The 15,283-nt window shown below is 29.4% G+C and overlaps 1 protein-coding gene across 3 annotated transcripts in view; it reads left to right on the top strand.

Moving 5' to 3' along the window:
• LOC119604738 (ABC transporter G family member 23) overlaps nt 1-13,828 on the top strand; it is a 120,070-nt gene extending 106,242 nt beyond the window's left edge. For 2 of the 3 annotated variants that reach the window (XM_037957562.1, XM_037957555.1), the window contains exons 6-9: nt 8,197-8,624; nt 8,696-8,915; nt 12,026-12,203; nt 12,273-13,027. In XM_037957562.1, coding sequence (XP_037813490.1) covers nt 8,197-8,624; nt 8,696-8,915; nt 12,026-12,203; nt 12,273-13,027 — 1,581 coding nt within the window. Of the gene's footprint in view, nt 1-8,196; nt 8,625-8,695; nt 8,916-12,025; nt 12,204-12,272 lie in introns of all 3 variants that reach the window. The other variant, XM_037957546.1, reaches the window with a different exon arrangement.
• Nucleotides 13,829-15,283: the final 1,455 nt, after the last annotated feature.

The following is a 15,283-nucleotide window of genomic DNA, read 5'->3' as shown; positions in this document are numbered from 1 at the left end:
TATATCATGCTAATTTCCATTCTAAGGTAATTAGAGATTGTATTTAAAGCTTTTATCTGCTAATTTTTAAATGCGAATGTAAACGTGACATAATACTTAAAACAAAATTAATTTTTCTCGCTTTTTTTTCTTAAGAATTATTTCAAATGAATGCGGAATAAAAACATCAACATTGTTATAAATTATTTGCACAATGTTATTTTATGTAGAAAGTATTTAATTAGAAAATTAATGACAAAACTTGACAGCTCGACAATGATAAAATGTTTTAAAATTAACTTTTCAAATGTTAAAACTTAATCATTGAATAAATGTTAAATAAAGGGAGAGAATAATAAGGAATTTTATAGATTTTGGAAAATAATATTGTAGAAATAATTAAGAGTATTTTTATAGGAGTAATGTAATGTGGCTGCAAAATAAACGTTAATGATATTGTTTAGACATTGCTATTGAGAATTTAGACACAGTTTATGAAAATTTTCTATTTTAACCAAAAATATTTTTTACACAAAATATATATTTTATAAATATTGTGTAAAAAATATAAATTTTTCTTAGTTCCTGCATGTTGCCACGGATACATTCGGAAAATTCAAACAATTTGGCAGATAGCCACAATAATCACTAAAAATGTAATAAATAAATACTTTTATCAACAATTTATATTTTGTAAATTTTTTTACTATAAATTAAAAAAATATATTTCTTTAAAGACCCGTTTTATATGTATTTCTAGTTTATTTAACGATTTTGTTGCGATTTTTTCTCCATTTCATAGTAAAATGAAATGAATTTCAATTATTTGTTAAATGATTGGCTAGACTTATTGAACCTTTTCTGCTGTGATCTGGTTCACAGGTTTTTTTACTCATTTTTGATCCCATTCATGGCAACGATTTAATGAAACGAGACAGGATTTAAAATCAATGTATTTGTATGAAACAAGATAATGTGCACTCACATACATACATATATTTCGTATTTTTTATTTTGTGTAAAACTTTTGTCATTGATACTGTTGAGGATGTCGTTTACACAAAAAAGAGTAAAAATTAAATGACTGAACCATTCATTGAATGGAGACAATACAAAACAGCAATAACATTTTGTGACTTATTTCACCTACAAATTACAATAGTTAGTCAAACGAAATGAAAAAAAGTTAAAATAATAAAAAAAAAGCCAAACTATTTTAATTTGTAAAATTTTCAATATGTACGTATAACGAAACTGTTGCTTGGTGAGAGAGTCAGCTTAGATAATTTTATAAAAGTGGATGATGAAATTTTATTACTTTTGAAAAGTGTTGGAAAAAAATTTTATTTTGAAATACGAAACATGTTAGTTGGGACAATAAAAGTAGGAAAATACTTTACTTTTGGTTGTATTTACAGAATTAATGTTGAACGAACCAAACAGAACCAAACCAAAACCAAAAATCAAAGTATTGAAATAATATTCGACAAAAATATTTTTCAATTAGAAATTAATCACTCTCTAGAATTCTACAGAGTTCGATTCATATTGACCTGAACCTGCCTCCATACAACCATTTTACAAAACTCAGGTGCCTACACAGAGGGAAAAAGAAATATACACGCCTGGTATAATTTTTCAATACCATCGGTTGTCAAAGTATATACATACGTACGACAACACTATGTAATGTTGACAATATTTTTTTGACAAACAATCCGTTGCCTATAGTGAGCTTACCACGTTTGTTAACATTTAGACAACGGATGTGTATAAAATTTAGATTTCAACAACGAATTGCTGCAATGTTGACAACGTTGCGTTGTGAACATTACATAGTGTTGTCGTACGTACTTTGACAACGGATGTTATTGAAAAATTATAAACTCTTTGGTGTCAATTTGGTACCAGGCGTGCATATTTCTTTTTCCTTATATTAATATCGATACATGATACAATATACTTGGTAAATGTAAAAATTAGATTTTTCTAAATGGCTTAATATACATTTTATAAAAATTTTGTTAGTTCAATAACTTTTTACCTATTTTTAAAGTAAAATATTTATCAAAAATTTTGCCATTTTAGTTTATTAGAAAAAAAGGAATCTTAAAGTTCTTTTTTTACTTTAGTTTAAACTTGTTATAGTCTTCTGAAAGACACTATAACATTCTTTAGTTTTTCCAAAGTAAACAGGAAACATAGTTTTAAAATGTTGCCTTTTAGAGAAAAGGATAAACTTACACAACTAAAGAAACAAAAACATATATAGTAAGTGTATGCAAATAGCAATAAAAGAAACTAAAAATTCAACTTCTAATTGGCAAATTGAAGTTACAAGTTATTTCCACAACAAAATAAGGAAATAGAACAAATAACAAAGGTTTTTACTTTGATTTATAAATGTTTTGGTCTAGGTAAAAGTACGAGGGTCTAACTGAAAATGTTGGTAGATGTAGATATTTTGTGAGTCTAAATATAAAATAGCAAAAAGGAATGTATTTTAAGTAAACAAAAAATTTAGTTTTTGCTCCAAAAAGCACATACAAGATGCTTTTCAATAGACTCAAGTACATATTTTTAGTTGCTACTAATATCATTTTAAATTTATAATATACTACTCACTTTACCTATCTTACTCAATTACATATTCAATATTTTTTTTTAAAGAAGCAACACTCTCAGTAAAAGATAAAGTCATAAAGTATTATAAACTAATAATAAATGACAATATTTTTTTTTAATTGAAAACCATATACTAACTATACTTAACAAAAAAGTTATTTTTATTACTTGCATACAAAAAAAAGCCACATTGATTTTCTAGCAACAAAAATTCTTACTATTAGTTTTTCCTAAATAAAATATGTACTTCTAATTTAAAAAAAAAACTTTAACCAATATTTGAATATATAAATTTTGTATTTGTTTTAAACTACAGATAAACACATGCAGTTGGTAAAGTGATTAAGTCCATATTACGACAGATTTTCCTAACATTAAACTATACAATAAGCCAGATACCATTTATGAAAAACTTTTGTTATCACTTGGTATTCACTTTTTAAGAAGTTAAGCTATTTGGCTTATGTATAGCACAGAGGTCCCTCCCTGTCTTGTATATTTATAAACTTTGCTGTCGTTTTTGGTTTCATTTGTTGTTACTTGAGTGACTTTTAATATGATTGGAATTATATGCATCACCGCCTAGAAATATACAAATACCAGAAAAAAATGTCTCTCTTCTTTTTAGTAATTTTTTAAAATAAATTTTGCTACAGATACAAACCATTACTATCAACCTATTACTACTACTAGTCCTATTAGAGCAATACTAACACCATGAAAATATACAGAAAAAAATGTACACAAATAATACTATATAAAATCGAATAGAAATAAAAAAACATAAGCAAAAATTCAGAAAAATCTACATGTAAAAATTTTTTTAGCAAAGAATAAAGAAAAAAACATGAAAATGAAATAAATATTTGTTAGTGTTTAAAATAAAAGAAAAAAATCAAAACCAAAAAAAAAAAAAAAAAAGAATAAAAAACTATACATTTTATAAGGATAATATTTATTCATGTGATATCCTTTATAGATGTACATACATATGTGTAGATGTGAAAGAGAGTGACAAACATGCCGTATGCATGAGAAACTAAATTGAACAAACATCTTGCAGGTTGTTGTATTTTTCTATTTATTTAAGTTTGTTAGTGTGATTTTTTCCTGTTCCTTCGCATGAGTTGTGAGAGGGCAAGACACATACAAATACAATGAAATTTTTTTTTTTTTTTTTGGTTGCAACAATTTTCTCATTTGACATTTTTGTGGTTTCTACTTTCACAAAAGTGTCAGCCCTTCAGTCACACTGACAAACTTAAGATCTCACCTCTGCTGCGTTGCTTGAAAAATAGCAAAAGAATTGTTTTATATATAATATAAACACACTGAAAGAAAAACTCACAGAAAACTAAATTTTTGAATTAAACTTTTAGAAGTATTCCTTAAAAAGTACTATTTACAGTTTCAAGTTTTTTTACTTATTTCAATAAGAAAAAAATTTACAAAAAAAATAATTTTTGAACAAGACATATCTATTTTCGCGAATATTCCGAAATTTAAAACAAAAAATGTAAATTTTTGAGAATATTCCAAGAATTAGTTTTCCTTTAAATAAAAAAAATTTTGCATATTTATAGGCCTTAATTAAATTATGATGCCATAAGGGAAAACTGTGAAAATATTACATTAAAAACCTTATATTTTCTTTAAGTGCAGTCGAGTGTGTGTTTAAAACCATATAGTATCTCTATTGTCTCTCTTTTGTTTAACGTTTGTCTTTCAAACACGGGTTCTGTTGCTTTCATTGTTGTTGTAGCTGCTGTACATATTGTTTGTGGACTATTATAGTAGCAACAGTGATGGTTGCTTGATACTGTTGGTGGCAGCTAGAACAACTGCAACAGCTTTCATGCAAAGAAACACACACAAAAAATCAACAATATTTTTATAAAAATGCAACAAAAGGTTAATGCATAACTTAGCAAAAGGTTAAATGGTTTTTGACGTTGATGCCACAAAAGTAGAAAAATGAAATGAAGAAAAGTATGAAATCTAAGTTGAAAACTTTTTGTTTTTTTTTTGCGTCTGATCACAAAATATTTTAACTTTATATAACCCTTAACTAAATAAGTATAAGGATTATGATTTTTTTTTTAATATTTTTATTACTTCTATACAATATCTAAAATGCTAAGGAAGCTGCAACCGAAGAAGTTTAACAGGAGGAATATTTAAATGAAATCATAAACACTCCCTTTAGACTATTTGTTAAGGGAAAATTTATTTTTGATTCCTTCACTTGTAACCATTCTTCTTGAATTTACTGGAGGTTGGTTGTTATTCAAATAAGCTGTCACTCTCGTAAATCTTTATCAACAAGCATAAAGGACGAAATGAAAAGAAAGCAAAAAACAAAGTTAAATCAGATTCACTTTCTTATGAAAATAAAACTGTAGTTGAGTTTTGGGAATCTTAAGCTGTATCCTTTGCTCCTTGATAGAAACTCCTCGTGGGTAGATGTTTGGACATGTGACATCTTTTTCTGCTGAATTTTTGTAGTATTTTTCTTGTTTTTTGTTTTCACTCAACCGTCGCCAGTCGTTGGTGTTTTCAATTGGATTTCTTTGACTGTAACACTTTGATTTGAAGTTTGCTGCTGTTGTGGACAAAAAAAAAATTGTTCATTCCTTCGTTTATTCGTCATGCCATTAAGACAAATCATATTGGTTGCTAAATGGATTTTTTTTTTAGCAAAAATATCAAGGATAAAGAAAAATTATTCGCCTTGATAAAGATTGAATTGTAGCATCGTATAAATCAATAAGATGTTTATCCATGTCACTTAACACTCCAGCAGTTAAAAAGGGTTTGTTGACATGTAAAATAAAGACGCAAATATATTCCTCTAACTGAAAAAAATCTAATATTTCTTCATGCATTGTCTTGTCTTAGAAATATTTGCACTAAAGCTGGTGTAAGGAAAGGGAATGAAAGAGTGTCTGTGTCTGTTTAGTCATTTAGAATCTATACAAATATTTATTTGAATTTTCAACATAAATTTTTATTTGCTTTGTACAAAATTTGTTTAAAATCTTATTAGAAAGTTAAATGAAATTGTTTATTGAATCAGAAGAAAAAATGACAAGACAAGACGAAACAAATAACTTTTAGTTAGATTATGTATAATGCTGGTATGTTTGAGTTTGAATTTGAAATGTGTATGACATTTAGAAAAGGGTTTCTTTTTATCACTTTCAAATCAAATAACTAAAATCATCGGCGTCACATATATTTAGCAAGTTTTTTATGTTTGTTTATTTTGGTTTCTTTTTGCTGCGAAAGAAGAATTGTCTCATTAAATTAAATTGAGTTTTGGTAACATGTATGAATAATTTATAAAACTATAATTTGTTTAAAAAAGTAATGGTGGAAGTTTTGGGAAATAATAAATTGGAACAAATTTTCCAGTACGTTGGTTGATATGATTGACACCTCATAACGAAGAGTTTTCATATTTTAGATGATTTCTTCATGCTAAATAAATGTTATAATGGGGTCATAACAATTGCTAATTTATTGCCATAAATTTTGAAATTTTTCAAGAATACTAGCAGAACTAGAAATTAAAGCTATTTTAAAAGCATAGCATATCTTAGGGCAGTTTCAAATGTCTATTAACTTTGCTTAAGTGTTTTATTGATTTCAAAATAAATTCCTAATAACCCTCATTTGTCCTCAGGTTTATCACTTTAATAAAGTTTAAACTAAGCTTTGCTAAACCACCTTTTAATCGCCTTTCTCTTAAACAAAACCAAAGATAGTTTTTTTATTAATGCTACTAATTTTCCTTAATTTCTGTTTAATTACACATCAACATCACTGTGATTTAATTGTACGCTGTGTTGGTCATGCTGAGAGTACACAGAAAGACACAAAACAGGAAAAACTTTAAGTTTATCAATCTTCTAATAAAGTTCATTAATTACTTCAACATCATAAATATGTAAACCAAAAGGAACAAAAAATAAATCGAATAAAAGTGGAAAATACAGGGAAAACAACTAGAGTAGAATGAGAGAAAACATCAAACTCACGGCAATTCTAAACACGTAACCACAATTTTGATGTAATTACTTGTACTAAATAATGTTGACCACCATCAGCGATGAGGCAAGAGTGAAAAACTTTGCTCGTAAATAAATTTTAACCGACAATAAGACAGACCCAGATATACATACATCCACCATCAAACGGATGTTAAAATTCTCAAATAGATACAGACTAACATATACTCACCTTTACGGGACTTCATTAAGGTTCCAGCGGTTTTAAAAGGAGTCAATGTATCCAAAATTTTGAACTAACTGGTTGATATAACATTTAGTGATTCCACGTTGTAAACGTATTAAACTGGTCGTCACTGTAGTAACGATAAATAATCTAGGGAGAAGGTAACCCACCAAAAGTAATGTATAGCAGAACCATAATCGAACGGATGTCCTTCTGGTTTATATAAATCTACACCGTGGGTATAAAATTCAATGATAGATAAAGTTCTTCATCAGGATGTCTACCTAAAACTGCAGGAATTTTTTTAACTTTTTTTTCTTTCTTATTTAAAGAGGTTTCTCATTTTTGTTTCACTTAAAATGTAATGAAAACAAAAGCCTCCTTCAAAAACTTGCACATAAGTAAAACAACGCAAAGGCGTTCGTTCAGTAAGTTGTTGAAGAAAAACCTACAAACAACATAAAAAAAGGTTTTTTCTTCCACAATTCATTTTCTTTTACTTTTTGTTTTAATTTAGCCAAAATAGAACAAAAATAGAATTGCAAAAAAAGTTAGGAAAAACTTTTCTATAGAACGCAATACGTAAATGACGACGAGTAAAGGCATGACGATGTGTCTAGTCATGTTCGAACATAAATCAATTAACTCAATTTCCGCCTGCTACCGGCTAAAATTTCCGGCTTCTAGTATTCGATGTCGGGACAAGAGTTGAAAACAAAGCAAAATCGTATAGCAGAGATGAAAATGTAAAACTTGAACAAAAGCAATAACAAAAAAAAAAAACATGAAATAATAATAAAGGGTGTTGGAAAGTTATGCAAAACTATGATTATAGTTTCTACGAGTAAGTGAGTGAATGAGTGTGTATGTAGTTGGTTGGCATTGTAAGTATAGTAAATGTTTCGATGGTTATTGCAACAGCAAAAAATAATAACAAGAACAAAAGTTAGCAGTCGGTTTGTTTGTATGTTGTAAGCGAATAATGGCAGCCAGCAAAATGAAAAAGAATAAAAAGAAAGGGGTCAGCGAAAGTTCATAAAACTTGGCAATATTTCAATGTAAAAGTCATTTATATATTCTGCTGTTGCTTAAAAGTGGGAGGGTTAATCAATGTTGTGTGATTTATATCACCAGACAAGAAGAGCAACGTAACGAGTTACAAACACACAAGCACATACACCCACTAACACGTATGTATATAGAGATTATAAATGTAATAGACACAGCAGCAACATGCTGATGATAATGATGATTACAGCATCTCTCAGGATTATAATAAATGATTTTATATTACAACATACATTTACTTACAAAAGTTTGCATTATTAACATTTTTCTATCTATTTTCAATTTTAGATTGGTTTATTGCGTGGTGGCAGAATGTTGGCAGAGGAATCTCCACAATTTCTGAGACAACAATACAATGCTGATTCCTTGGAGGAGGTCTTCTTAAAATTATCTGTTTTGCAGAATATGGGCAAACGTAGAAGATCTTCTATAGCTCAGGAAATTGTAGAACAGGTGGCAGTGCCTGCCATTTCTAATCCAGCCTTAGATTTATCGGATGAACAAAATCCTGCTGAAATTTCGGGAGAATTTGGTGACAATATATCCATGTCTTCGGCCATACGTGATCCCATATCGTCGCAAGCTGCTCCCGCACCACCTTTGCCACCAGAGCAAGAAATACAAACTTCATTCTTGTATAATCTACATGTAATGAGTTCACATCATTTGCATGCTTTGATTTGGAAAAACTTTTTGTGGATGATGCGTAATGTTGGGTAAGATAGATTTTTCTTTGTGTTACTTTACATATGCTTATGATTTTATTTCTTTTTGTGTATCCTTTTAGCATAATGTTGTTTATTGTTGGTTTACCGGTTGTCCAGATTGTTTTATTCTGTTATGCCATTGGTCATGATCCTACTGGTTTGAAAATTGCTGTTTCCAATCATGAAATGACCGAGGAAATGATTATGCAACAAAGTTGTCCTGTGCGTATGGGTTGCAATCAGACCATGTTGAGTTGTCGTTATCTGGATTTGTTGGTGAAGAATAAGAGTATGGTTGTGGTAAGTATATGCGGTTTTTAATGGAAAATGTTTTCAAAATACTTTGCTTTTGAAATAATGTGATTTATGTTTAAATGTGGCTTAGACGTATGTTATTAATTGGATAAGAAATTTAGAATGCGTTAATTGTATATAATATTATTACTCATAGAAATTTGCAAAAAAAAAAAAGAAATAAAATGAATGCGTATGACAAAATTAAAACGTTAATGGCAAACTTGTCAGTTCTTTGTGAGGCAAAGGATATCTACTCAAAAGTCGACTCAGAAATCAAAGCTAAGTCAGAGCTTTAGATTTTTATCACAAAACCATGTTGTGAGACTTTAATTCAAATTAAATGAGTTCTTTCATACACCGGAAATAAAATGAAAATTTATTTTCCTATATGTATTTCAAAACACAAATCAATTATTTAGAGTAGTTACTGCTTAAATCTTAAAACCAGCCTATTTTGTCAACACTCAAAAAGTGTCAGCAACTGACACTTTTACAAAATGTCCATTAAATCTTTTAATAGACTTGTCAGACAATTCAACTAGTAGACACACATAAACAAATTAATTTAAGAAAAGTTCCCTTTTTACGAAATTCTACTGTTAAATTTGAATGGTTTTTGGGGGATTTTTGTTTCGTAGGTGAATGAATTTCAATAAAAAGAAAAACTGACAGAATTAATTTGTTTGTTTGTTTGTTTTATTGTCATGAAGAAGAAGAAGCAGAAAACACAATGACAGAACATTGGTTTCATTTCCATCTCGTTATTGTTGTAGTATTAGCATTGTCCTGTGTCAGTCAGGCTTCAATGCTTCGGGTGGGTGAAATGTTGAATATAATGGTATGCTTATATGAATGTATGAAAGTATCTAAAGTCTCTGTATGTATGCGAGAGTATGTATGTTTGTGGAAAATATCACAATTTCAGTTTGAGGTGTATAAAGAAGATGTTAGAACATCAGGTAATTTGATTCAATTTGTCAAAATGTTAATACGTTGTTACGGACCATAAAATGCTACTAAGCATGAAAATACTCCAACACATTCACACACTACACTTCTAGCCACAAATAGCCAATGATGAAAATTTATTTCAAAATAGTATAGAATACTAAAATGAAGAATAATAAAGAAAAAAAGAATGGATAAAAATAAAGAAAATATAAACATTGAAGGGATGATAGTAGGAAAGGTCCTTAAGTACTTCATTTGCTGCAGTTTATGACCATTTACTTATAAAGATCCCCTTTTTAACATTTCACATACAATTACAAATACCTGCTCATATATTCATTGTCTGAATGACTGGCTATTCCTCTAACACTACGACCGACCAAGTGTAGGAAGCTTTTGCTTATTACAACATCATGGTGGTCGCTTCTTGGGCTGGTGTTGTTGGCAATAACAAAATGACAATATTAAGCTTAAATCCCCCATTCTTTCTTTCACTTTTTGTTGTACATGTCTTCATTTAAAACAAGACAAATTACAAAATAACTGGAAAAAATGAAAAAGCTCAAACAAAAGAAAATTTATAAGTGGGTGGCTAGCTGACGGTCTAGCTGTCCTTCAAGTAAACAAGGTAATAATAAAATTAAACGCATTAACTTATATCAAACTTCCCCCCCTTTGTCTTCAACAAAAGAAAGTGTAACAATTCTGTTTGACAAATTACGCAAACTAAACAAAGTGAAAGGAAAACAAATTTCCGGAAATATTTACTTATACATTGACATATATACTTCTTAGAAGGGAAAACACACACACAAAATTAATATAGAAAATTTATAATACCTCTTCAAAAAAATGGGAAAAACTTTTACTTTTTAACCCCAAACTCTTAACAACAATTAATGGTGTAAACTTAATTATAAAGTCCACAAAGTAAAACTATTCAATACGACCGATACTAAGAAAAATTAACTTTGTTTACTAAAATGAAAAAAAATACTTGAGGAAAAAACCCAAAAGAAATTCATTAATTACCCGAAACAGATTTTTCTTTTGCTCTTTCATCATTTGCGTCTTGAGCTCCCTCTTGAGCTGCTTGTGAAGTGTCACTTAAACAAAAGTATAAATTTCTTTGGGGAAAAGGCAAGAAACGTCTTGTGAGATTGCACTTGAAATTAAATAAAGTACAAGTCGGTGAAACAATAAACTCTAGACCATAAAATAAAAGAGATTTCATTTATTTAATGTACAAGCTGAACAAAAAAACATAAGTTCTCAATATAAAGGGACTTCTCTGAATAACAGTTACTACAGCAACATTGTAGTACATTATTAAGAGCAGAAAAATCAATACGTGGCCAAAAGGGAATTGAGAAGATTTTGTAGCAATTACAGATTAATTTTCAAGTGACTTTACTGACGACCAAAACTATTTGCTTATCGCAGTTATTTAAGGATTTATGATGTGCCATTAAATAATTGCAATCGTTCTAGTAGTAGTTGTTATTAGTAAGGGTATTCAAACAGAAGTCAGCGACGAAAACGACTGGAATTTTTGGTTATTGTTAGTTCATACTTATTATAGAAATGACGCTACTAAATCGTCAAAGTACATTATGTAAATACAAATATAATGAGTTACCTTCCTTAAAGTATGTTATGTTAATAATGTTAGCACAGTTGCTTCCTTAGGGTATGCAGCTTTTTATAGCTTTTTATAATTCTTGGAATATTCTCGAAAAAGATAAGAATACGATTTTTCTATCAGGCAGTTTAAGAACATCTCTGATCACCCGACACTTAAATAGATTTGAACTTTTTTCTAAGTTCATTTATTGGGCGCTTGGGAAATTAGATTAAAAAAGACGGTCGGTCTATTTAGTCAATTTAAAATGTCTATACATACTAAATTGACTAACCTTAATGTAAGAATCAGGGTATTTTTGCTCTAATAAGTGATTTCCCTTAATAGCTAACTACCAATATCAAACTAATTGCAAACGTTTCATTTGTTTTAGTTTCCATTTCCTTTTGAAAAATAAATCGGAAATTCAACCAGAAAAAATGCCTTTATATATGTAACTGACAACCAAATTAATATTGTTTCACAAGCGTAACTAAGCCAATAAAATTTACTACTACTACTATTTTTCCCCCTTTTTTAGACATTTACCAATAGTGATGAAGAAGCTAATGAAATGGTGCGTCGTGGCCAGGCCTGGGGTTCTTTGGTATTTGCCGACAACTATACAGAATCATTAGTGGAACGTACAGAAAATGGACGCTATACAGATGATGCTACAGTGGAGTCTTCGGATCTTAATGTTAAATTGGATATGTCAAGTAAGTTTGAAGAAAAAAGTATTTAGAATTTAAACAAATTTAAAATTTATGATTCTTTTCCTTTTCTAGACCAACAAATCTCCACTTTGTTATATCGTGATTTGCAATATGCCTTCTTCAGTTTTGTGGAAAATATTTTAACCGATTGTGATTTAAATCCCAAACTTGGACGCGTTCCTGTCAACTGGCATCAACCCATTTATGGTTTTAATAATCCCAACTTTACGGACTTTGCTGCTCCTGGTGTAATCTTGACCATTATCTTCTTTTTATCGGTGGCCATTACCTCGGGAGCCATGTTAATCGAGCGTAATGAGGGCATGTTAGAACGTTGCTTAGTGGCAGGCATTACTGGACCTGAAATTCTTTTGGCCCAAGTTTTAACCCAATTCACTGTGATGTTTAGCCAAACGGCTTTTGTTTTATTGGTTAGCTTTTATTTCTTTGAATTGACTATCGTGGGAAGTATTTGGTTGGTAGTGGGTTTGTGTGTACTCAATGGTCTCTGTGGCATGTGTTTTGGTTTTGTTATAGCCTGTGCTGTGGACACCGAACGTACTGCCACTTATGTAGCCATGGGCTCTTTTCTGCCCATAGTCATGTTGTGTGGAATAATTTGGCCCGTTGAAGGCATGTTTCCATTTTTGCAATTTGTTACCGCCTTCTTGCCCCTCACCAAACCCACTGAATCACTGCGTTCTATATTACAACGTGGCTGGGATATGTCAAATCCCTCTGTTTACAATGGTTTCATATCAATTTCAGCTTGGGTTTTAGTTTTCCTAATTTTGACCATTTTGCTATTGAAATTCAAAAAGGGTTAAACAAAGGGTTTGCTTTAATTATAATGTGGTTTTTGGGGGGTAGATATAAATATTTTACTCTTGTTTTGCTTTAATAGTAAAGTAGTTTAGTAGTTTGCATAAATTTCGTCATTTCATTAATATATTAATATTCAAGTCTTATAATTTTTGTATTATAAATAATTTATAATCTTAGGGGTTACTTGTTAAATAGAAGTAAGACAAAATGACAGATGGACATAGTTAAGTAAAGCGTGAATGAAATGAGGTTCAAAGTCGTCTGTTGTCTAAAAGTAATATGTTTTAATTTAGGGTTTATAAATTAGTTAGTAGCTAAGTAGCAGTAGTTATTCGCAGTCATTTTTAAATATAAAGTAGTTTTTAAAACCGTAATGAAATAAGAGAAAATCAAAAATACACTGGAAAAAACATATGCTTGAAAAAATTGTTAAATTTAAATCCATGTTTTACTTCAGCTGAAATTATTTCTATTTTATATGTTATAATTTTATAAACTTATAGTTCATTTAATCTTTGTATTAACATTTTTAATAGAATTAAGAACCTGGTTCGTTAATTTAAGTTCTTTTATAAGTTATTCTTTTACTATATTCTATATAAATTAATTTATTTAATTAATGATAACTTCTTTCTTCATTTGGTAGGGTTACTTTTACACAAAGCTGTATCTTTAATTAATTCATTTACATGGCTGTAGTAGTAATTTCTTTTTTTTTGTTAAATTTTATCAATAATATTTTGTAATTATATGTATGTATTCAAAAAATTCAATAATTTTGTATTTTAGTCTTTGTATGGAAAATAAAATATGATATTAAAAAAATTTTTGAAATTGTTTTACAAAAATTAGAAGGGTAAGTATGTAAGAAATTTTAAAAATACTTATTTTTTGCTTTCATACTCAAAGAAGTATATTTGAAACTCGGTCTCTTGGAGGAAGTTTCTTAGAATTTCTAGTATAACAGTGATCCCAAGGTGTTCGAATCTAATTCAGAGATACATGCCGGTGCAAAATTATCGGCGGCGGCTTATTATAAAAAATATCGGCGGCGGCTAAATTGTCGGCTCAATTTAACTTTTTCTTCAGAAATTGACCTTATAAGCGTTTATTACATTGAAAAATCTCTGCATAATAGTCTGTTATATAGAATCCTGTCTCTATATCAGTTCTTCATGCAGAAAATGGACATTGTTATAGTAGTTTTCACTATTTTAATATTAGCACAATATTGTGTGGCAACTCTTTTCAATTTGCCATAATAACTTAAACGATTCCAATATTTATCAGCCGGATTAGCTTTTGAGCCGAAAAAAATCGGCGGCGGAGTGGATTGCAAAATATTACCGGCGGCCAGCCGCCGCCGATTTGAGCCGTCTCGACTGATCTAATTTCGGTTTCAGTGTTTCATTATCATCTCCAGATTGGTATAATTGTGGCTGTATTTCGATATGTCCGTTAGATCAAGTAACTTCATATTGTCCTCAGATTTACTCAACTTCTCCCATTTGGGTTACCCCATAGGAACTTTGAGTCCTTCCTATCATCCTGTTATTCTATTGCCCATTTGGAATTCCGGGTGACCTTATGTTGCAAAGCCTACCACTGAAGGGGAAGTCACTTAGACTTAAACTTATCGTCCAATATATTATTATTATACAAATTACGCGATGACACGGATTTCCACCTAAGAGATAGGGTTGTGATTTGTAGTTGATCTCGGATTTTAGGGGTTTCAGTATACTAACTCTTTTGCTTTCTCGACTTGTAAAAAATAACACTTCTTATTAGCTTCATTAGTTAATCTAATCACTTAGCATGAAAAACAAATTACTAATACTACTAACACATTTATTTAAACAACAATACTTTATTTAGTGATTACTTAATACTAGCAACAACATAAATAAGAATCATTACTAATTATATTCACTTCAATGGTAATAAACTAAAATATTATTTGCACTAATTTCAAATTACTTACAATTACATACGCTAGAGACAGCCAAGCTTTATAAAAAAGAATAATTTGGCCAATACTTTTTGTTGGTCTGTATTAAAGTAAATAAATTCCAACTCATTAAGCTGGTCATAAAAATGCTAAAATATTACAATTAATTTTATTTTACTACCACATTCATAATAAATATCAAAATACTCAAACCAAAAGCCTTTTACAACACACAAAAGGAACCCAACAGCTTTGAAAAGAGTTTTTTTTAGCAAATGCCTTACTAAGTAATGGGATTTAATTAAAA

The sequence above is a fragment of the Lucilia sericata genome, unplaced genomic scaffold (assembly GCF_015586225.1).
Source record: "Lucilia sericata isolate MDLA Ls3-8-SP2 unplaced genomic scaffold, ASM1558622v1 Contig000014F_arrow, whole genome shotgun sequence".
Taxonomy (NCBI): domain Eukaryota; kingdom Metazoa; phylum Arthropoda; class Insecta; order Diptera; family Calliphoridae; genus Lucilia; species Lucilia sericata.
Note: the sequence above shows the minus strand (reverse complement) of the source record. Positions and strands in the feature narration are given on the sequence as shown.